The 23,771-nt window shown below is 46.0% G+C and overlaps 1 protein-coding gene across 1 annotated transcript in view; it reads left to right on the top strand.

Annotated features, from left to right (window-relative positions):
- SCD5 (stearoyl-CoA desaturase 5) overlaps window positions 1–23,503 on the top strand; it is a 39,968-nt gene extending 16,465 nt beyond the window's left edge. Inside the window, exons 2-5 of the mRNA XM_056855167.1 lie at window positions 15,891–16,021; window positions 17,370–17,575; window positions 21,596–21,828; window positions 23,313–23,503. Coding sequence (XP_056711145.1) covers window positions 15,891–16,021; window positions 17,370–17,575; window positions 21,596–21,828; window positions 23,313–23,503 — 761 coding nt within the window. The remainder of the gene's footprint in view (window positions 1–15,890; window positions 16,022–17,369; window positions 17,576–21,595; window positions 21,829–23,312) is intronic.
- The last annotated feature ends 268 nt before the right edge of the window (window positions 23,504–23,771 follow it).

Below are 23,771 nucleotides of genomic sequence, written 5' to 3'. Positions count from 1 at the left end.
CCTCCCCAAACCTGCCCTCTTCAGGCTCCAGCTCCAAAATCTACCCCTTCTCATGAAATACAGGTGGCATTGGACATATTCTGCATGGCCCCAAGTTTTGACCAGAAAGACTGGAGTAATCTGATTTATTAATTTCATAATTTCTCTCCTAACTCTCCCCACCCAAGGTGCTCAATGTGATTTACAAACAATTAACAAACATTACAAATAACGACATAAAGTATTACGTTCTATATAATCATAATTCACAAGAAGCCTGGGTTAGCAAGTATATCTTTACCCGCCATGGAAACTTACCATGTTCAGCACCAGCCAAATGTCTGTGGAAATTGGGAAGGTGTCCCATAATTAAGGCACCACTACAGAAAAGGCCCATGGCCACCCACCTTAAGAGTCTGCTTAATTTGCTTCATTTATACCCCACCTTCCTTCCCAATAGTGATCCCACAGAGCTTACATGATTCCCATCTCCTCCACTTTATCAGCACAACAACCTGTGAAGTAGGTGAGGCTAAGGCCATGTGACCTGCTCAAGGTCACCCAACTAAGTTTCCATGGCAGAGTGGGTATTCGAACCTGGGTCTCACCGAGCCTAGTGTTATACTCTAACCACTACACCACGCTGACTCTCCAACTCTGCGTTATCTACTCCAGCTTGGGAATGCCTGGAGATTTGGGGGCAGAGTTTGGCTGGGGGGAGATGCAGGGGCAATGTTTGGCGGGGTGGGGGGAGCTCAGCAGGATGTGAGGCCATAGAGTCTGCCCTCCAAAGCTGCTATTTCCTCCTGAGGATATTATATCTGTATGCTAGAGATTAGTTGTAATTTCAGGAGAATACCAGGCTACACCTGGAGGTTGGCAACGCTACCAGTCTTAGATCATGGTGCCACATACAACTGGTTTTAGATGCTGACCATAGTAATTTAGATGCTGACCATAGTAAAGGCCATCCTCCAAATTCCAGACTATGGAATTTTGTTCCAGGCCTTGTAAGGACTTGGAAGGTCATTGCCATATGAGATGCCAAGACAAGAACTTGACCTTTGCCAGTTATCTTGACCAAAGATCTGTCATGTTCTTTGTAATCATAGCTGGGTCAAGCTCTCTCTCGGATCGCTTCCAGGCCTGTAATTGCATCCTGCCTGTTCCATGTGCACTTGAAGCTATTTATTTATTTATTTATTATATTTTTACCCCATTTTTCAGCCAATACTGGCTTTCCAAAGGCTCACGGGAATCAGAAGTGCATGCATATGACAGCTGAAATTGAATTTGGATGCTCCTTGGGTAGGGCTGTCAACCTCCAAGTACTAGCTGGAGATCTCCCGCTATTACAACTGATCTCCAGACGGCAGAGATCAGTTCCCCTGGAGAAAATGGCGCCCCCATGTCCCCCAACCCCAGTCTTCCCACTAGTTGCCACGCTCACCTTGGAAACCCTATTTCATCTCCCCATTATGTGATGAAGCGCCCGTAGGGGTAGGGTTGCCAGGTCCCTCTTCACTACTGATGGGAGGTTTTTGGGGCGGAGCCTGAGGAAGGCAGGGTTCAGGGGGGAGGAACTTCAATGCCATAGAGTCCAATTGCCAAAGCAGCCATTTTCTCCAGCTGAATCTCTATTGGCTGCAGATCTGTTGTGATAGCAGGAGATCTCCAGCTAGTATCCGGAAGTTGGCAACCCTACATAGGGGCAGTTAACCAAACCCCTCCCACAGGATTGTTCAGAGGATAAAATGGAGGAAGGAAGAACAGCAATGTACATAAGCTCCTTGCAGGAAAGGCGGGATAAAAATGTACTAGATAGGTACATGCCCCCTGGAGTATATTTTCCTTTGCTTGCTGTCTGTAAAATGAACTTAAGGACAAGAAATAACGCTGGCAATATTTTTGCCTGCTTTACTGTGTGTATCAGCAGTTTAAAGATTAAGAAAACTGGCTAGGCAATAATAAACTTTTTAAGCTCAAGAGCTGAGCTTGCTTCTCCTCTCGGCACAATTCTAATTGCGGGGGGTGGGTGGGGGACGGACATTTTCCCTTTCAGGACACTTCTGAGAATGGGCATCTCACTGATTTTTGTCTTATATTTGGTTTTTTGGAGCCCTAATATAAGGAGGCATTCAGACACATGACCATCGGTCATACTAGAGCTGGCACAGCATATTGTTGAAGGGTATGAGGTGGAAAACCTGATTCAAATGTTTCCTTGGCCATCTCAGTGTGTGACCTTAAGCAAGTTATTACCTTAGTCACCCCACCACCAATACCTGCAAACTGGGCACACTCATGTCAACCCACCTTATTATGGTATTGTGATGGCTGTGGCTCAGTGGCAGAGCATCTGCTTGGCATGCACAGAAGGTCCCAGGTTCAATCCATGGCATCTCCAGTTAAAGGGACTAGGCAAGTAGGTGATGTGAAAGACTTCTGCCCGAGACCCGGGAGAGCCACTTCCGGTCTGAGTAGACAGTACTGACTCTGATGGACCAAGGGTATTCAGTATAAGGCAGCTTCATGTGTTAGAACATAAGAGCATAAAAAAGGCCCTGCTGGATCAGACCAAGGCCCATCAAGTCCAGCAGTCTGCTCACACAGTGGCCAACCAGGTGCCTCTAGGAAGCCACAAACAAGACAACTGCAGCAGCACCATCCTGCCAATGTTCCACCGCACCCAAAATAATAGGCATGCTCCTCTGATACTAGAGAGAACAGGTATGCAGCATGACCAGCATCCATTCCAACTAATAGTCCAAATCATACACAAAGCTTGGAAGGCTTTAAGAGGGGAGTGGACATGTTCATGGAGGAAAGGGGTATTCATGGCTACTAGTTAAAATGGATACTAGTCATGATTAGGGTTGCCAGGTCCCTCTTTGCAACCGGCAGGAAGTTTTGGGGGCGGAGCCTGAGGAGGGTGGCGCTTGGGGAGGGGAGGGACTTCAATGCCATAGAGTCCAATTGCCAAAGCGGCCATTTTCTCCAGGTGAACTGATCTCTATCGGCTGGAGATCAGCTGTAATAGCAGATCTCCAGCTAGTATCTGGTGGTTGGCAACCCTAGTCATGATGCATACCTGTTCTCTACAGGATCAGAAGAGCATAGGTACATTGGAACACAGACAGGAGAATGAGATCAGTTCGCCTGGAGAAAATGGACACTCTGGCAATTGGACTCTATGGCATTGAAGTCCCTCCCCAAACCCCACCCTCCTCAGGTTCCACCCCAAAAACCTCCCGCCGGTGGCGAAGAGAGACCTGGCAACCCTACTGCCCAAAGCCCTTTTTGAGCAAAAATACCTCTCGCCCTACATCCATTCTGACTGGACTCAACAAAGAATCTTTTGTATTCGGTGGAATCTGGAGTAAAGGCTGGTTCTCTGTAGAGTGCCAGAATCATTTGAAGGTAAAATTGTCTATAGCCTCCATATCCCATTTTTCTTCCAAGCCCTTATCTCCTCTGCCTGCTAAGAAGTTGCATCTCTTTCCCATACCCCCCATTGTTTTTGCTACGCTTTAAACACAGCCACCTGGAGAGTGCAGTATGAATACCAACCGTTCTCTAGCTGCTTGTACGTCAGCAAGAAGACATTCACTCGTGCTCTGATTCCAGATTTGTCAATTTTGCCAATCATGTGTGGGAAATGAAAACAAGGTTGCATCACACAGAAATTCTGGTCCGTTAATCTGCTTGAGTGGCACAGATGAAATGCACCAACTGCATAAAATGCTTTGACCTCTGTAACATGGCGCACTATTGGGTGGCCAACCTCCAGGTGGTGGCTGGAGATCTCCCACTATTACAACTGATCTCCAGGTGACAGAGATAAGTTCCTCTGGAGAACATGATGGCTGCTTTGTCAATTGGGCTCTATGACACTGAAGTCCCTCCCCGCTCCAAACCCTGCCCTCCTCAGGCTCCACCCCCCAAATCTCCAGTTATTTCCCAACCCAGAGATGGCAACCCTATGCATTATTCTGAATACAAGGAAGAAGAGTAGTATGAACAGACAATCCAAGAAATGAGGGGTAGGCACATGTAGCAAGACTGAAAGGGGGGAACGTCCTGTTTGGAGTGAGAGCTATGCTTTTTAAAGACAGGATTTCACCTCCTCAAAATGTGTAGTGTGAAGATTCTTATTAGGGTTGCCAACCTCCAGGTACTAGCTGGAGATCTCCTGCTATTACAACTGATCTCCAGCCAACAGAGATCAGTTTACCTGGAGAAGATGGCTGCCTTGGCAATTGGACTCTATGGCATTGAAGTCCCTCCCCTTCCCAAAACCCGCTCTCCCCAGGCTCTGCCCCAAAAACCTCCCACCGGTGGCAAAGAGGGACCTGGCAACCCTATGTTCTCCCCATACACATGGTAAAACATAATGACTGAAGAGGTCTAATAGGAACTGGCTTTGGAAGAGAGATACCACAAAGGAATTTCAGTCATACTCATAAGTAGCACTTAAACCATCTTAATCCAATGAGACAGGAGGGAGAGGAACATGGAATGATGGTAGAAATCTTCTCTGAGAACCTGAAGCTGCTCTTAATGTGACTTTCTAAAGTGCTCCAGGGTGTCTCCACCACTTAACTTGATGCCTGATACACTGTAAGCAATGGGGTTTAAAAAAATGGAAGTGACAAAGGGTATCTCTAGGAATTGCCCGAAACTCTATGGTAAAACCGTAGGTGATTCCTAGAGCTCCTCGTGGTCACTTCCAGGAAGAATTATGCTTTTTTAAAAGTTCTCCCATTGCGTCTCAGAGTGATGGCGGTTAATGGGCCCAGAGGGGAGGGATCCCCCACGCCTATCAGGGCTTGGCAACCCTAATAAGGGAGGATATTTCATCCTTTTCATCTCTACCCTCTTCAGAACTCGGCACCCTTGGAAAACACATCAGGCATAAAGGTGTCATTATCAGGTCCTTGTAGCTAGGAATGAATGAAACCATGTTGTGGGCCTGAGCTGAGGGTTAATGAAAATATCGAGAGCAGCTTTCTGAAGTAGATGAAAGGAGCTGTGGATTCACCGACTTCTGATACAATTGTAGGAGATAAGTGCATCCACCCTCCCCCATGCCCTGCTCTAAACACCATTTTATTAGCTTGCTGATGAGGTAGTTGCTTCAGCCAAGGCCAGAGTAAGAGGTGTTGTTTCATTAGCATAGTACATTGCCCACCCTAAAGGCCTCCATTTTCTGATCATGGGTCGTATGAAAAGATGTGATCTGGGCTTAACATGACTTTGTATGTCTAAGGTGGAGACAGAATGATGTAAAGAGGAGGAGAACATGACGTTTGTCATGACTGACATCTTGGCAAGTATATAATCTTACGCTGGACTAAAAGTGGTGGCTTCGGTTTTGGACTGGAGTTTTATCCAGCTGAATGATAAATCTTTAAAACCTCCTTTGCAGCTATCGAACCATCTCCTCTCTGCCTGATTGACCGGGCTAGGGAGGGGTTCCACGATTGTGGCTAACAATGTCACATGAACTCATGAAGCTGCCTTATGCTGAATCAGACCCTCAGTCCATCAAAGTCAGTATTGTCTACTCAGACCGGCAGTGGTTCTCCAGGGTCTCAGGCAGGGGTCGTTCACATCGCCTACTCGCCTAGTCCCTTTAACTGGAGATGCCGGGGATTGAACCTGGGACCTTCTGCATGCCAAGGAGATGCTCTACCACTGAGCCACGGTCCTAGTGTAGTGGCTTCTCCCCGCAAATCAAAGCAAAACAGGTTTGGAAAAGTGTGGGCAAAAGAACAGAAGCGGGACAGAAAGAGTGTGCTGTTGTGCAAAAGCTGCAAAAACAAAAGAGCAGTAAAGCTGCTCAGGTGGAGCAAAACTTTTATGTGGAAGCAACCTGTGTTGGTGTTTAGGGGACTAGGTGAGTTCTCTGTTGTTCTGTATTGGTTTTGGTGAAGTTTCTGTTGTCCTGTGTTGGTTACTCTAGGCCAGGAGGAGGAGAACCTTTCTACAGCTGAAATGGTTGTGCCACGAATCATGGGATGCAGGAGGGTGCTGCAGTGAGGATGGAAATGCAATGAGATCACTCTTCCTCCCTTGTGCAACATTGGAAAGCTGATGGGATCCAACACAATGTATTAGTATCATATAGCATAGAATATGCAGAGGGATAAAGTGGCCACCAAGATCATGTTAGTTCATGTCATCGTATTCCCTATTACTATGTATGGGTGTGAAAGCTGGACAATGAAGAAAACTGACAGGAAGAAAGTAGATTCCTTTGAAATGTGGTGTTGGAGGAGAGTGTTACGGGTACCCTGGACCGCCAAAAAAACAAATCAGTGGGTTTTAGATCAAATCAAGCCTGAACTGACCCTAGAAGTTAAAAGGAATAAACTGAGGGTATTGTGATGGTCACATTATGAGAAGACAAGAGTCACTGGAAAAGACAATCCTGCTAGGAAAAGTTGAAAGCAGCAGGAAAAGAGGAAGACCCAACAAGAGATGGATTGACTCAATAAAGGAAGCCACAGCCCTCAGTTTGCAAGATCTGAGCAAGGCCGTCAAAGAGAGGCCATTTTGGAGGACTTTGATTCGTAGGGTCACCATGAGTCGGAAGCGACTTGACGGCACTTAACACACTCACAAAGTGTCATCAAGTTGCAGCCAACTAATGGTGACCCCTGGTGGAGTTTCCATGGCAAGAAACATTCAGAGGTGGTTTGCCACTAACTGCCTCCACGTCATGACCCTAGTCTTCCTTGGTTGTCTCCCATCCAAATACTTGCCAGGGCTAAGATTACCAACCCCCTGGTGGCAGCTGGAGAAAATGGCCACTTTGGCAATTGGACTCTGTGGCAGTGAAGTCCCTCCCCTCTCCAAACTCCAGAAGTCATAATACTATTAGACTGAAGAAATGGTATGTCCTGGTAGTATTCTTATAGATGTGAAGGTGGACAATAATGACGAAATTGTCAATACGGGTCATTTCCTCTGATTAAAATAAAAATCTGCACATCAAGTTCACTTCAAAACAATGCTCGCAGGCTAGCCAAATCTTATCAGATCTCAGACAGTAAGCAGGGTCAGCCCTAGTTAGCAATTGGTTGGAGACCTCCAAGGAAGTCCAGGGTTGCTATGCAGAGGCAGGCAAATGGCAAATCACCTCTGACCATCTCTTGCCTTGAAAAGTCTTTGGGGCAGCCATAAGCCAGCTGTGACTTGACAGTTCTTTCCACCACCATCTTCGCAAGCAAAGCTGAACAGCTCTCAGCTCAGATATTGATTTATTAGTCTATAAATTATTGCCCATTGTTGTTAATGCACTGACATTTTCTCTCTGCTTAGCATTTGACAGGACCTTTGTTTTCCATTTGGCACTAGAAAAGCATCTGATGAATTACTGATTAGATATTTTTCAGATGAAGGCTCCCACTTTTTCCTACTTCTTCCCAGAAGGCTAAAAGTGCAACCTGATACCGGCTTTGTTCAGCACAATGTTTGAAAGCTAACCAAGCGTTCCACATCCTGCACAAAATGCAAACATTACGGCCTGGATCATCCCCTGCCCCCTTACATCCAGATCCAGCCTTGATAAAGAGTTCTATAGACCTTGAAAGCGTGCAACCTATTTTATTTATTTTATTAATTATTATTCTTATATCCTGCTCTCCCTGGCAAAGGTGTGAGACCTTTTATTAAAAGGTAAAGGTAGTCCCCTGTGCAAGCACTGGGTCATTACTGGCCCATGGGGCGACATCACATCCCAATGTTTACTAGGCAGACTATGTTTACGGGGTGGTTTGCCATTGCCTTCCCCAGTCGACTACAATTTACTCCCAACAAGCTGGGTACTCATTTTACTGACCTCGGAAGGATAGAAGGCTGAGTCAACCTTGAGCCGGCTACCTGAACCTGACTTCTGTCGGGATCGAACTCAGGTCGAGAGCGGAGCTTTTGACTGCAGTACTGCAGCTTACCACTCTGCATCACGGGCTCTTGAGACCTTTTATTAGGAATAATCAAAATATCACATGGCTTGGATCAATATCAGTCGAGGTTGTTTTTATATCTACAGTGAGGTCAGTCCTACTAACCTACTAACTGTATCGTAGACATAAAAGCAATATCATACAATTGAAAAAGCAAGCAAAATGTAAGGTAATGTAATATCAGAGTATAAACAGAAGGCAGAGCAGAAACAAGAGGACGTTCTATTCATGTGAGAGGAGTGCTGTTAGTATCTCGTTCCCTTCCATGTCCACCTTCTACTTCCCTGAGAACAATAGCACCATTGTCGTGAGACTGGAAACATGAATGCAACCTCAGTTATGATAAATAAATAAGCTTCGCTTGTACATTTGGGCTCTGGAAAAAAAAATCTGCATTTTGCAATAGAGTATTCAAAACACAAAGTAACCAACATTTCTAAGAAGTAGTTGTGTTTGTCCTTTTGCTACAAAGGATCTGTTCTGGGAGTCCACTCCGAAGTTTGGTTTCCAGTAATATTTAATTTTAAAGGTTATCTTCCCTCTTGCCAAGAAATATACCCAAGTAAGTTCAGTGGGGCTGACTTCTGAAGTCTTTTATGCATCGCAGTTTTACCTGGGATTCAATGCTCCCTTGACCCGCACTTTCCTAATTCCCGAATTCTAAAAATGCTATATATGTTGTTGTTCATCCCGGAGAAAGTCCTGGGGTTTCTGGATTGAAGCAGCAAAAATCAGGAAGTGTCTGAGTCCCCACCCCTTTAACAGGGAAATAGGGTGGGATAAAAGTTTGACTAGATAGCTAGAGCCTCATCGATGGGCAGGTACGTGATCCTGGATTCCTGGGTCTTTCCAGAAGGCCTATTCTCTAGGGTTACCAACCTCCAGGTGGTGGCTGGAGATCTCCTGGTATTACAACTGATTTCCCCACTACAGAGATCAGTTTCCCTGGAGACAATTTCTGCCTTAGAAGGTGTTATCTACAGCATTATACCCCGCTGAGGTCCCTTCCCTTCCCTCCCCAAACCCCACCCTCCCCAGGCTCCACCCCAAAATCTCCAGGAATTTCCCAACCCAGAGATGGCAACCCTCTTTGAGACTAATCACACTGAAAAGAGGAGGGAAATGGCAGTTGGCTTGTGGGGTTGTTTTAGACAGGAACTCTAAAGGCTGTGAGCTGATCCAGGAAAAGTGTCTCAAACTCACAGTTTGTTGTAGTCAAAAAGGGCAAGAGTCCAGTAGCATCTTAAAGACTAACAAAAATATTTTCTGGTAGGGTATGAGCTTTCGTGAGCCACAGCTCACTTCTTCAGATACAGCTAGAATGTGAATCCATCAGTCTTTAAGTAGAGGAACAGTATGTAAATGTGAATTGATGGGATTAGGTGTGATATGCAGAAGAGTCTGTGATGTCCAGGGGAGAGATGGGTGTGGAGAAATCAGCATTGGTAATGGGCCATGAATGCAAGGTTTGTTGTACACAGTTTGTTGTACACAGTTTGTTGTACAGGATTCAAAGGAAAACCCCACTAATTTAAATGCTACTGTTTTTTAATCATTTTATGCTGTGAACTCTCTCAAGGGCCACAGTGAACAACCAGAAAAATGGCCTTCTTGTATGGGCAATAAAGGACCTATGGTTAGAAATGCAATCTTTCCTCTCTGACAGAAATGGATGGAGAAAGTTGAAACCTTCTCTCCGCCTCTACCCGCCCCCCAATAAAAGTATGGGATACCTTTCCCAAGATGCACAAAGCACAAGGCCTGAAGAGTGCCAGACGTGATCCTTATCCCCATATTCTCTTAGTCCAGAAAGATACCTTTGGCATTATCTATTTTTTGGGGGGTGGGGGTAGGGTTGCCAGCTCCAGGTTGGGAAATACCTGGAGATTTTGGGGGCGGAGCCTGAGGAGGGCGGGGTTTGGGGAGGGGAGAGACTTCAATGCCATAGAGTCCAATTGCCAAAGCGGCTGTTTTCTCCAGGGGAAGTGATCTCTATGGGCTGGAGATAAGTTGTAATAGCGGGAGATCTCCAGCCACCACCTGGAGGTTGGCAACCTTTAGGTTCATAAGAAAAGCTCTGATCTCTTAAGCGCCAGCTTTACCGCTGCCTAGGATAAAGTACAAAGGTGAGGCTGCAAAAAACTGCAGCTGAGGAATGTTTGCTGCCAATTTTTAGGCTGAGGAAAAAGGACTCTCTTGACCCTAGAGACCTTGAATGTTAAATTTCAGTAGGCAGTGAGGTTTTATTGCCAAGTTCTACATTCTGGGTAACACAAGGTTTTCACATGGGAAATGTCTGCATTTTTCCTCTCTGCCCCCATGGCTGCAGTTCTTTCCCACAGATTTCTGTCTTTTTCTCTCTTATACTTCAATTCCTTCTTCAAAACCAGTGTGGTGTCGTGGTTAAGAGCGGTGGTTTGGAGTGGTGGACTCTGATCTGGAGAACCGGGTTTGATTCCCTACTCCACATGAGCAATAGAGGCTAATCTGGAGAACTGGGTTTGTTTCCCCACTCTTACATTTGAAGCCAGCTGGGTGACCTTGGGCTAGTCACAGCTCTCTTGGCTCCACCTACCTCACAGGGTGTCTGTTGCGGGGAGGGGAAGGGAGGGTGATTGTAAGCCGGTTTGATTCTTCCTTAAGTGGTAGAGAAAGTCGGCATATAAAAACCAACTCTTCTACTTCTTTTCCCTAAAGCGTTTTGATTAATTTTTCAATCTCCCTCCTCAGAAATGAAGCTAAATGCATGTAATCCCATTTGCTCACAGATATTCTTTGTTAATGTTTGCTCCCCCCCTCTTTTGAACCCATGAAGCTGCCTTCTACTGAATCAGACCACCTGTCCGTCAATCAGGATTGTCTACTCCGACTGGCAGCAGTTCTCCAGGGTCTCAGGCTGAGGGTCTTTCACATCACTTATTGCCTCTGGGGTTCCCCGCCCAGGGAACATTGCATGGCCAGCTGGATTCCTGCATTCCAGAAACGGATACAAGCTATTAAGAAGGCTTTCTGTCTCTGGAGTATTGCTCGCATTCCTGTCATCTTGTGCTGTTTAAAGTTCTATTTTATAATCTGTATTGTATTTTAAGGGGCTATGAAACATTTCAAGAGTTTTCTGCTGGGAACTGGGATACTAATCGAATCAATCAATCAATCAATCAATCAACATATACATTGATGGCACAGAATAACTAATGTATAGGCCAGGACTAAAACTTTCGAATTGATAAATTATTTAAAGCCTTTGTTGATTTGGTAGAAGCTAAATTTAACTTGTGAGAGCAAATTTTTATCAATGAGGTTGCAAGTTAGTAATAATGCTTAGCATCTGTATAGCATTTCCTATGTTCAAACCAGTTCAGTTACATTATCACAGTAATCCTTACAACAGTCCAATAAGAATCGGCTTGTACCCCTGTCTCCATATTGTGGTTGGGGGACTCAGCTTGACAGAGTGGCTTGCCTCGAGAATTTGTGGCTGACTTGAACAAGCGACCTCTTAGATCACAACTAGGGTTGCCAGCCTCCAGGTGGGGCCTGGAAATCTCCTGGCACCCTGTCCTCCAGACTACAGAGATCAGTCCCCTCGGAGAAAATGGCTGCTTTGGAGAGTGGACTCTAGGGCATTATACTCCACTGACGTCCCACCCCTCTCCAGATAGGGTTGCCAGGTCCCTCTTCGCCACCGGTGGAGGGTTTCGGGGCGGAGCCTGAGGAGGGCGGGGTTTGGGGAGGGGAGGGACTTCAATGCAATAGTGTCCAATTGTCAAAGCGGCCATTTTCTCCAGGGGAACTAATCTCTATCGGCTGGAGATCAGTTCCAATAGCATGAGATCTCCAGCTAGTACCTGGAGGTTGGCAACCCTATCTCAGAAGCTAAGCAGGGTTAACCCTGGTTAGTACTTGGATGGGAGACCACCAAGGAAGTGCAGAGTCGCTACACAGAAGTAGGCAATGGCAAACCACCTCTGTTCATCTCTTGCCTTGAAAACCCTATGGGGTTGCCATAATTCGGCTGTGACTCGCCTGCACTTTACAAATGCACAGAGCCTACAAGTTTCTCTAGCAACTCTTTGGATGAGGTTGCAAAAGTGTGCCAGATAATTAACATTTGTCTGGAATTAATCAGATCCACACTCCTGCTTGCATAAGAAGGCACTTAGAATCATAGAATCATAGAGTTGGAAGGTATCACCAGGGTCATCTAGTCCAACCCCCTGCACAATGCAGGAACCTCACAACTACCTCCCCCACACACACCCAGTGACCCCTACTCCATGCCCAGAAGATGGCCAAGATGCCCTCCCTCTCATGATCTGCCTAAGGTCATAGAATCAGCATTGCTGACAGATGGCCATCTAGTCTCTGCTTAAAAACCTCCAGCAAAAGAGCACTTACCACCTCCCGAGGAAGCCTGTTCCACTGAGGAACCGCTCTGTTAGAAAATTCTTCCTAATGTCTAGATGGAAACTCTTTTGATTTAATTTCAACCCACTTGTTCTGGTCCGACCTTCTGGGGCAGCAGAAAACAACTCCGATCAGCCCATCAAGGGACAGGCCAGAAAATCTTCCCCATGGAAGGTGTTCAGTTTGTGGGGACTATTACTGAACAAGCCCTGATCCTCATCCTTCCCAGACCCTATGTTGGGAGTTCCATGGGTAGAACTCCCAAACTCAGAGCCAAACTATATAGGTCGTTTATGCATGGGAGTTTTACCTGAGATTCGTTGCTCGCTGGACCCACACTTTCCTGTTGGGAATCTCTGCACCAGCAGTCTCCAAGCTCAAATTACATCCCGCCCCTTTAAAAGCTGCTTTGTAATTGGCTTACTTTGTAGAGCTCACTGTGAGAGAAAATCCCCCCCAAAAAAACCCAATTGCCAAATAAAAAGCATTTTAAGAACAAAAACCAAAAAACAGAGCAATCTGAAAGGAGTGGGGGGGGGGAGAAATCCAAGCCTCGGTTTTAAAAAGCCTTTCTTCTGCTCAGAAAGAGCTCCGAGAAAGGAGGTAGCATTTGAATCCCCGCCTCTTTACACACTGCTTTGTGATTGGCTGTGAGAGAGACTAAGCTTGCGGGTCCCGTGCTTTGCCTTATTCACGGGGATTTCACCCGGGCTGAGCTCAGGGAAGAGGGACGAATCAGGTTAACAGAGGAACGGGAAGTCCTGTGATTTGTGAGGGCTGGCAGCAAGGTCAACTCAAATGGATGGAAAACTCATGCGTAACTCCAAGGAACAACTGAGACAGATCAGGGGCAAACGTGAGTGAAAGTACCCATTCATAAAAGACCTATCAGTGACACTGAACGCAGGTTTGTCCGAGTGCTTGGGATTCCATGTGCTTACCCCCTATGCTGTGCAGTCTCTGTTGCAGTCACACATGCGACATATTCCCTGGCCACGGGTTTTGCAATTGTGCCATCAAGTGGTTGAAGAAACAACAGCATGCAAATGTCATCATAACCAGCTGAACATGTGGATGTGCTATCAGATGTTCAGGTGGTTGAGTGGGCAGCACTGTCACCTGGAACACTGCCGGGAAGATGAATCAGTGGAGCCACAGCTATATGTTAAAGGACAGTTGAGCAACACTCGATGGAACATGTGTACAATGTCACTTATATTTTGCCTCTCACCTAGGGTTGCCAACCACCAGGTACTGCTGAGATAAATATACACAAGTACTAAAAATAGTCTGGCTAAGGTAAAGATAGTACAGGCTCTCAAATAATTGCAAAACACATGTATTGACAAGTACAGAAGTGCAAGTGCTATAAATGTGACAAAAGAAACTTATCAATTCTAAGAATAAATTCTGTACAAAAGGTAGCTAAAGCTACTGCAAGCAACAACGAGGATGTAAATAAGGAAATAAATATACACTTTTTCATATAGTAAGGAATAGTTCGTATAGTCTAATCAGAGTCAAACAGCAATTGGACTCTATGGCATTGAAGTCCCTCCCCTCCCCAAACCCCACCCTCCTCAGGCTCCACCCCCAAAAACCTCCCGCCGGTTGCAAAAAGGGACCTGGCAACCCTACTTTCACCACACATTCAGGGGTCTAATTCAGACTGGGATTGGTGCCATTTTCTTGATCAAAATCAGTTTCAGGTTAGCTCTATTTGCCCCACTGTGAAAATACACTTGTAGTGGTATCAGATACACATATATTTTCACAACAGGGCAAACAGCGCTCTCCTAGAACTGTTTTTCTCTCTCTCAGAAAAACACCGGGTTAGAAGACTTAATAGCCCGCTCCCTTCCTGTGGCATCCCCAGTCTGAATCAGGGACCCGCATGCCTGGTGAGTTTGTACAAAACAGGAACGCCCAGTGGATTGTGTCACAAAATTTGCACAGCTAGGCTTCAGACCAAGAGGCTGGCATTCAGAGAAGTGGGTGGGTTGAGTGAGTGTGTGTGTGTGTGTAGTGTCGTCAAGTCACAGCCAACTTATGGCACTCCAGTAGGGTTTTTAAGGCAAGAGACTAACAGAGGCGGTTTGCCATTGGCTGCCTCCACGTCCCGACCCTGGTATTCCTTGGTGGTCTTCCATCCAAGTACTAACCAGGGCCAACCCTGCTTAGCCTCTGAGATCTGACAAGATCAGGCTAGCCTGGGCCATTCAGGTCAGGGCACCTTGTGATAAAGGGGAGCTTGTATGTTTTGTTTTTTGAAGTTTTTTTTTTTTTAAAATAAAAGGAGTGAATGTAAAAAAGGGGGGTAGGGGGAATGCGGGATGACAATAATGCATCAAAAATCTTACAACTACTGTTCAGTTACATTTAAAAAAATTATATATCTACTGGGTATGAATACACCTTATGTCCCAGTTCAATCTCTAACATTCTAATGTATTTGTTCTCTATTTCTCTGTTTCTATGTTTCTGTCAAGCTTAAACAAAAATACATTTTAATAACACATTTTTAATATTATCCATATCAAACTCCTCATAGCTTATGCTGTTCTCACGTAAGCATAATAAAGCGTCCAATTTAAAAAAAAAATCTTCTCTGTGTCTTTTATTTACTAGATTAGTTTTTCCATCATGACATATTCTGCCAACTTATTCTTCTATATTGGGACCTTCATCCGATTTCCATTTTGCAGCTAGTTCCCCTCTGGCTGCTGTGACCGCATATCTGTAAATTTCCTCAGACACCTTTTCCAAAGTTGCTGGCGATACCCCAAGTAGCATAAACTTAGGATCCAAAGCTAACTTAGTTTTTAACATTGTTTGCATTACTTTATGAACTTGAATCCAATATTTCTTCACAATCCTACAGGACCACCAAGTATGAAAGAAGGTCCCTTCAGTCTCCTTGTTTATCTTTTGAAAATCTTTGGGAGTAAAATACCAGCGGAAAAACATTTTGTACCAGTTTTCTCTAAGAGCATAGCAAGCTGTGCACTTAATAGCTTGTATGTTGAGAGCTAGCGTAGTGCGGTGACTCAAGTGCTGGACTAGGATCGGGGAGACTCAGGTTCAGATCCCCAGTCTGCCATGGAAACTCGCTGGGTGGCCTTGGGCCAGTCACACACTCTCAGCCTAAACTACCTCACAGGGTTGTTGTGAGGATAGCATGGAGGAGAGGAGAATGACATAAGCTGCTTTGGGTCCCCCTTGGGGCGAAAGATGGGGTATAAAATAAATAAGCAAGCAAGCAAACCAACGAATAAATTAAAAAATTAAAAGGTTGGAAGGTAGCCTAGACCCAAGTTTTAAAGGTCGATGGCAACACTTCCGATTGTGCCCAGAAACATATAAGGAGCCTTTTTGGATCTGTCAGTGCAATCGGTCTAAGTAGGTGTGTATCCTCAACGGGGGCTCCAACAAGAGGGAGAATGATATTTTAACAAGGACAGAGAGCAGATGCAATTGCTTGGTACAGGGTATGTGTGTGTGTGTGTGTATTTAAGTCTCCTTTATATCTTTCAGCTTACTTATGCTTCATAGTGACCGCCCTGGGAGTGACAGCGGGGGCCCACCGCCTGTGGAGTCACAGATCCTACAAAGCCAAGCTGCCTTTACGGATATTCCTGGCTGCGGCCAACTCTATGGCCTTTCAGGTGGGCTTGTTGCTCTAGCTCCCCTCTGCATGAGCTTCCCTTGATTTTTTCCACTGTCCTATCGATGACTGTCTGCTGAGTGGAGGAAGTGGCTGGCCTGAAGCCTAGGGTTGCCAGGTCCCTCTTCACCACCGGCGGGAGGTTTTGGGGGCGGAGCCTGAGGAGGGCGGGGTTTGGGGAGGGGAGGGACTTCAATGCCTTAGAGCAGGGGTGGGGAACCTTTTTTCTGCCAAGGGCCATTTGGATGTTTATAACATCATTCGCGGGCCATACAAAATTATCAACTTGAAAATTAGCCTGCTATATTTGGTCAAACATTTAACCAAGAGGCACGACTGGAGACAGCCACATAGGGCAACTTGCTTTTGAGCTCTGCTGTCCCCAGCTGGGCCCAAGAGATTCAGGCAGGGCAGCATCCTTCTGAGCTAGAGATCTGCCAGGACCCATGAAGGGCCAGACCAAATGATTTCGAGGGCCTTATATGGCCCCCGGGCCTGATGTTCCCCATCCCTGCCTTAGAGTCCAATTGCCAAAGCTGCTATTTTCTCCAGGTGAACTGATCTGTAACGGCTGTAGATCAGTTGTAATAGCGGGAGAGGTAGGGTTGCCAGTTGCCCGCTGGTGGCAGGCAACCCCCCGGTAATGTGCCCCTCTGCCCGCTGGCCAGCTGAGGGCCGGTGGGCAATCGTGCATGCGCACAAGTTTGAGTGGTCTAAGGCTCCTCGTGAGGCTCTAAGAGTTTGAGTGGTCTAAGGCTCCTTGCGAGGCGGCACTTCCGGTTGTAAACCGGAAGTGCCGCGTCATTGCGCACACACTTGCAAACACCAGATCTCCCGCCGAAGGTGAGTAGGGACCTGGCAACCCTAGGAAGAGGGGAGTGGGGTGCTTAAGCCTTCCTCCACCCGCTGCTCTTTCTGCAGAAAACTAAGTCAGGTGCTTTTTGCGTCGGTATCATTCCAAATGTTGTGTATATTTCACAAATTCATTTCTGGAGCAGCAGTAGTAATATATGACATCAACCTTTTTTGCTGTGGCAGTTTTTTATGTAGTTTAAAACTACTGTCAGGAGTCAGGACTAATAAAGAGGGATTCAGAACTTCCACTCCATGGAAACTCGCTGGGTGACCTTGGGCCAGTCACACTCTCTCAGCTCAACCTACCTCGTAGGGTTGTTGTGAGGATAAAATGGTGGACGGGAGAATGAAGAAAGCTGCTTTGGGTCCCTGTTGGGATAAAGACAGGGTAGAAACAAATTCAATAAATAAAAAAACAAATAATAAATAAATAAACTCCCTGCAGTGATGAAGCGATTACGTTCTTGTAATGCCTCCCTCTGTCCTCCATGCAGAATGATATTTTCGAATGGTGCCGAGACCATCGAGTGCACCACAAGTACTCAGAGACGGATGCTGACCCACACAATGCCACACGCGGATTCTTCTTCGCCCATATCGGCTGGCTCTTTGTCCGAAAGCACCGAGACGTCATAGAAAAAGGGGGGAAATTGGACTTCAGCGACCTGCTGGAAGACTCTGTTGTTCGGTTTCAAAGGAAGTGAGTGAAATGGGCGGGGGGGATCCCTAGTGAGAGGAGAGGCTACAAGATTTGTGCAATTTCTGGCCTCTGTTATTTAGGGTTGCCAGGTCCCTCTTTGCCAGTGGTGGGAGGTTTTTGGGGGCAGAGCCTGAGGAGGGCTGGGTTTGGGGAGGGGAGGGACTTCAATGCCATAGAGTCCAGTTGTCAAAGCAACCATTTTCTCCAGGTGAACTGATCTCTAGTGGGTGGAGATCAGTTGTAATAGCAGGAGATCTCCAGCTAGTACCTGGAGGTTGGCAACCCTAGTTATATTAAGGGCTTACACTAGGGTTGCCCACCTCCAGGTGGGGCCTGAAGATAACCTGCTATTACAATTGATCTCCCTACAACAGAGATCAGTTCCCCTGGAGAAAAATGGCTATTTTGGAGGATGGACTGCATGGCATGGTACCCCGCTGAGGTCCTTCCCCTTCCCAAACCCTCCTTCCCCAGGCTCCTCCCTCAAAATCTCCAGGTATTTCTCACCTTGAGCTAGCGACAGTAGTTTACGCAGCTTAGTGTTCAGAATCTCAGATCTTCAAAGGCAAGGGGTCATTCCTTTGCCAGTTCGGTAGGCTTTGCTCACAGAACTTCTACGCTACTTGGCAAAGCGGCTCATTTATTTATTTAAAACATCTGTGTCCTGCCTTATCGCCATAGACTCATGGAGGCTAACAGAGCAATGGGTTGCAAACACAGGAAAACAATATCACCCTCTGCCAACGAGACAAAACAATGCACGTCATAAAAATGCAGCCAGATTTGCCAAAATAATCTTTATCTTAGTCAATATCATTATTATTTTTTGCGGGGGTAGCCAGCTCTGGGTTGGGAAATGCCTGGAGATTTTGGGGGTGGAACCTGAGGAGGGCAGGGTTTGGGAAGGAACTTCAATGCCATAGAGTCCAATTGCCAAAGTGGCCATTTTCTCCAGGGTAACTGATCTCTGTCGCCTGGAGATCAGTTGTAATAGTGGGAGATCTCCAGCCACCTCCTGGAGGTTGGCAACCCTAGGGGAGGAGGGCCGAGAAACATCCTAAATGAACCTTGTGTAATGACACCCCCTTGAAAACAAAGAAAACCTGATTCATAGAACAAAGAACAAAAAACATAACCAGCCTGCAAAAACCAGTGTTTCCAGTTGTTATCATGCAATGGTGTCTTGTGGATGGAATTTAGACTTTGAGAAAAATAAAATTTTCAGGTATTTGGGGAGGGGAAGGTTGGATGAAATCGTATAATTATTTTCAGCAAAGTGGGGCTACATCTTCAAAACTTGATAACTTGCTTCATAAAAAAAAAAGAGAGAAGAGATCATTAAATTCTCCATTGCGTAGTCATAGGAGACAACCTCGGCTCATTTAAAAGTGTGAAGGCTTTAATGCTTAGAAGCAATCAAATTCTCCTGTCTAGTCTTTTCCCCTCTCTTCCGAAGTGGATTGCTGTCATTACAGCTACAGTTTTATCTGATATCTGTCTACACTGAGAGGTTAAAAAAAGACACTGTTTATGGAGGATGGGGGGGATGTTTGCTACCGTTATGCTGGGAGTACAGATCTGTGAGCATTTGCATAAATGGAGAAGAAATTTGCCCTTGATGACACAATTCTGGCAAATTGCAATTAGTTTTAAGTGATGTTGTGCTGAACAAATCAACAGAAATTCTTGCGCAATGACACATTCGGTTCCAAATGGCTGAATGCAGCTAATGATAACTTGGAGAGGCATGAGGAGTTTGGTGGCCATTTTGGTTGGGGGGTTGGGTGAGTTCTCATTGTCTGTCCCCTAAGGGTGCACGGCACGAGGGGAGGTGTTACGTAGCCCACACAATTGCAGATATGTTTTCGCCAGTCACCTCCAAACACCTTTGAACCTCTTGTGCACTATTTTTGCACATGTGCGAATGACAGCAAAATGTAGTTCAGCATGAGTTAGAATCCAGTTTTTAAATTCACTGGGAGCCACACCGGGTAAGACCATGGTAAGTACCTACAGTCTAAGAAGCAGGGAGATTTTGTTATTTTTTTGTTGCTTGTTTGTTTTTTGCTGTCAAGTTGAGTAGAGTTTTTAAGGCAGGGGTGGGGATCCTTTTTTTCACCAAGGGCCATTTGGATATTTATAACATCCTTCATGGGCCATACAAAATTATCAACTTAAAAATTAGCCGACCAAGCCCCAAGCAGGCAGCTGCCCCAGATGACACCCCCCCCAGGGTGCTGGCAAGCAGGCAGGCATCCACCTGGTGGCACAGGATGGTCTGTTGCACCAGCTGGGGGTAGCCATCCAGAGGGAATACATTCCTCCTCGGCCTGGGTGGGAAAGAGTTAACACAGTTTCTTGGGTGGTCCTAGCAGCTCCATAACTAACGACTCTTCTGCAAGGGGGCAAAAAGGTTCCTTTTCTCAGCAAACCAAACTCACATCCGCCTTGAATAGAGGTTATTCCTGTCTGCGGGAAGGGGCGGATTGCCAGTCTTAGATCCTTCTGAGCTAGAGATCTGCCAGGACCCACAAAGGGCCAGACCAAATGATTTTGCGGGCCTTATACGGCCTCGGGGCCTGACGTTCCCCACCCCTTTTTTAAGGCTAGAGTTGCTCAGGGGTGGTTTGCCATTGCCTGCCTCTGCATAGCAACCCTAGTATTCCTCTGTGGTCTCCCATCAAAATACAGGGACAATCCTGCTTAGCTTCAGAGATCAGGTGACATCAGGTGAGATCGCGGTAGCTTGAACTATCCAGGTCAGGGCTTCTGAAATGGCAAGCAAGGTTTCAGGACCATGAACAGATCACATGGGGAGTTGGTTGTCAAGGTTAAGGCTAGTAAGCAGTTAGTCTTGGGTGTTTTCCAGCAACAAATAGGAGCCTGCTGAGCTCTGAATCAATAACTGGTGCACATCTAAGATCTGTCTCCCTGGGACATGTTAGTTCATAGGGGATACCCCTCTGGCCTATGTTGTGGGCCTTGGTGGAGCTGGAAAATGTCTTGGTGCACCATTATTTCACTTGAATATGGTATGGTAGTGCAGGAGCAAGGCTAGGAAATGTAGGGGAACTCTGGAGTGGAGTCACCAGCATCTGAGTATGCTAGAAGAGAAGCAATTACAGGGGCTGGTGTTGGGTCAAGTTGACTTTTCAGGGAAGACTCTGGTCATTTATGCATAGGTACTTTCACTCACGTTTGCCCTTGGTCTGAGTTTTTCTTATGCATGAGTTTTCTGTCCGTTAGAGATGACCTAGTGGCCAGCCCTCGCAAATCCCGGGTCATCCCATTGCTGTGAAATCCCAATTCTTCGATCTCTCCTGAGATCAGCCTGGGTGAAGTCTCCATGCATAAGCCAAAGCGTGTGACAGGGGAGTCGGGGTGTGTGTGTGACGTTTCTCTCAAAGAAAGCACTACAACCAATTACAAAGCAGCATTTCAAGGGGAGTGGACTCAAATGCTTCCTGCTTTCTCCTGAGTTCTTTCTGAGCAGACTTACACAAGAAAGGGTTTTTAAAAGACCCTTGGGCTTCTCCCCCCTCCCACATTTGTTTTAGATAGCTCCTGTTTTTTAAAAGGTTTGTAAGAGGTGAAATGGACGTTTCACTCACAAGAAGCACTACAGCCAATTACAAAGCAGCGTTTCAAGGGGCAGGGACTCATTGCTTCCTGATTTGAGCTTGGTGACTGCTGGTGCATAGATTTACAACAGAAAAGTGTGGGTCGAGTGACCTTCGAGCCCCAGGTAAAATTCCCATGCATAAACAACCTTCCTCATAGCATTTCCTAGGCCTGGAATACAGGTTGAAGATGGTTATCTTGATTTACTTTATGTTCTTCATTGCCCATAATTTGCCTACACACACACACATGTTCTTCATTGCCCATAATTTGCCTACACACACACCATTTAGAAGGTTCTGTTATCTTTTGTTCCTACTCGGTTTACTTGGATTTCAGCAGAAAAGGCAATGTTGCCTTGTGTGATTTAGCATGGTGACCCTTCTTCTTTCTTCACAGGTACTATAAGAGTTCAGTAGTGCTGATGTGTTTTGTCGTTCCTACTCTTGTGCCTTGGTACTTCTGGGGGGAGACCTTGTGGAATTCCTACTTTCTTGCTTCGATCCTCCGTTACACCATCTCACTCAATGTCAGTTGGCTGGTGAACAGTGCAGCTCACATGTATGGCACTCGGCCATATGATAAGACCATCAACCCTAGACAGAATGCATTCGTCACTGTAGGGGCCATTGGTGAGTACCAAGAACATTGTCTCCAGACAAAGGTCCTCCACCCCTGCCGATTATTGTGCGCATGTTTCATTTGCTGTCAGGTGTCAAATGATCTATCTATCTATCTATCCATCCATCCATCCATCCATCCATCCATCCATCCATCCATCCATCCATCCAATCTATTTAATCTAATCACAAGATCACAAGGTTGGAAGAGACCACAAGGGCCATCCAGTCCAACCCCCTGCCATGCCAATCTATCTAATCTATTTTATCTTTTACTTTGCTTTTCTAACACAGACCGAACAGCTTTATAATTCAGTGTATGGCAAATAAGGCATTTTGCCTGTCGGTTGATATTACAGTCGTCTCCATGGCTTTGTGTATCCTCTTAGAGTTCTACTTCTTTTCCACAACCCTGCTGCCAGCTTCTCCAGAGAGTTGGATTCCAGACTGGCCAATTTTATCTTAACGTCTTATGGTTTCTTGGAAATCACTGAGGCCATAAGAATTCATTATTGCTAATGGCTCCTAGGCAATTGTAGGACATTGATAAAATGCAGCTTGACCTCAAATTCTCTTGAATATCTACTGCATGGAGACGGTAGTCTGCAGGACACCATTTGGGATCTGTTCGTTTACTGAAAACATTCCTATCCTACCTTTCCACCAGAGAACAGATCCTCAAGGTGGATTACAATACATTAAACAGGCATTTGAACATGTATGAAACTGCCTTATAATGAATCAGACCATTGGTCCATCAAGGTCAGTACTGTTGACTCAGATTGGCAGAAGCTCTCCAGAGTCATAGGCAGTGGTCTTCACCTACTGCCTGGTGCTTTCAACTGTAGATGCCAGGAACTGAACCTGGAAATTTCTACATGCAAAGCAGAGGCTCTTCCACTAAGCCACAACCCCCTCAACTGGAAAAAAATATTAAAACAATGGATACGATCCTATGCTTCTGTGGATGAAAGCTACTTTTTACTTGCTTCCCCTTCTTATTGCATGCCCTTGTATCATCCTCCCCCCAGCTTCTGTTAAAGGTCAAGGGACCCTCTACAACTAGGGTTGCAACTCAGAGTTGTGAAATTCCTAGAAATTTGGTGGTGGAGTCTGCAAGGGGTCAGTTTTGATGAAGGGAGGGACTTCAGCCCAGAGATGGAAACCCTAGCCATGAAACAGGAGTGGACAGCTGCAAGTGCCAAGAGCCAGTTTATTGGGGAGAGGCTGTGGCTCAGTGGTAGAGCATCTGCTTGGCAGATCCCTGGCATCTCCTGTTAAAGGGACTAGGCAAGCAGGTGATGGGAAAGACCTTTGCCTGAGACCCTGGAGAGCCGCTCTGAGTAGACAATACTGACTTTGATGGACCAAGGTTCTGATTCAGTATAAGGCAGCTTCATGTGTTCGTGTGTTCACCTCTCCAATGCCACCCTCCACTGTTTATTCCCCTTAACCTTTAACCTTTCTCTTTGTTTCCTCTGGGTTTTGTTTCCTAGGGGAAGGTTTTCACAATTACCACCACACCTTTCCGTTTGATTATTCAGCGAGTGAGTTGGGCTTGAAATTCAACCCGACCACATGGTTCATTGACTTCATGTATTGGCTGGGTCTGGTCACCGAGCGAAAGCAGGCTCCCAAGGAGATGATCCAAGCCCGCAAAGAGAGGACTGGAGATGGCAGTTCTTGAGACAACGAAACTCGTCTCTGAACATTGATGCTGCTGTACGTGTTGTTTGTATGTTTCTTCATTGGGGGGTGGTCTTCCTTACCCCTCCCTCTCCCCTTAGAATGGAAGTAGTATTGTCATCTAATATAGGCCACATTACTTCCTGGATTAATTCCATTTTACTGTTATGCAATGGTTTTCATATGTCCTGTTCTTCCATGAACGCTATCTACTTAGCAAACATCCCAAGGAACTCTTGTGTGTTACTGGGGATTCTGGGTCATGTTGA

Source organism: Euleptes europaea, chromosome 9, assembly GCF_029931775.1.
Source record: "Euleptes europaea isolate rEulEur1 chromosome 9, rEulEur1.hap1, whole genome shotgun sequence".
Lineage (NCBI taxonomy): Eukaryota > Metazoa > Chordata > Lepidosauria > Squamata > Sphaerodactylidae > Euleptes > Euleptes europaea.
This window is presented reverse-complemented; position numbering and strand designations above follow the sequence as displayed.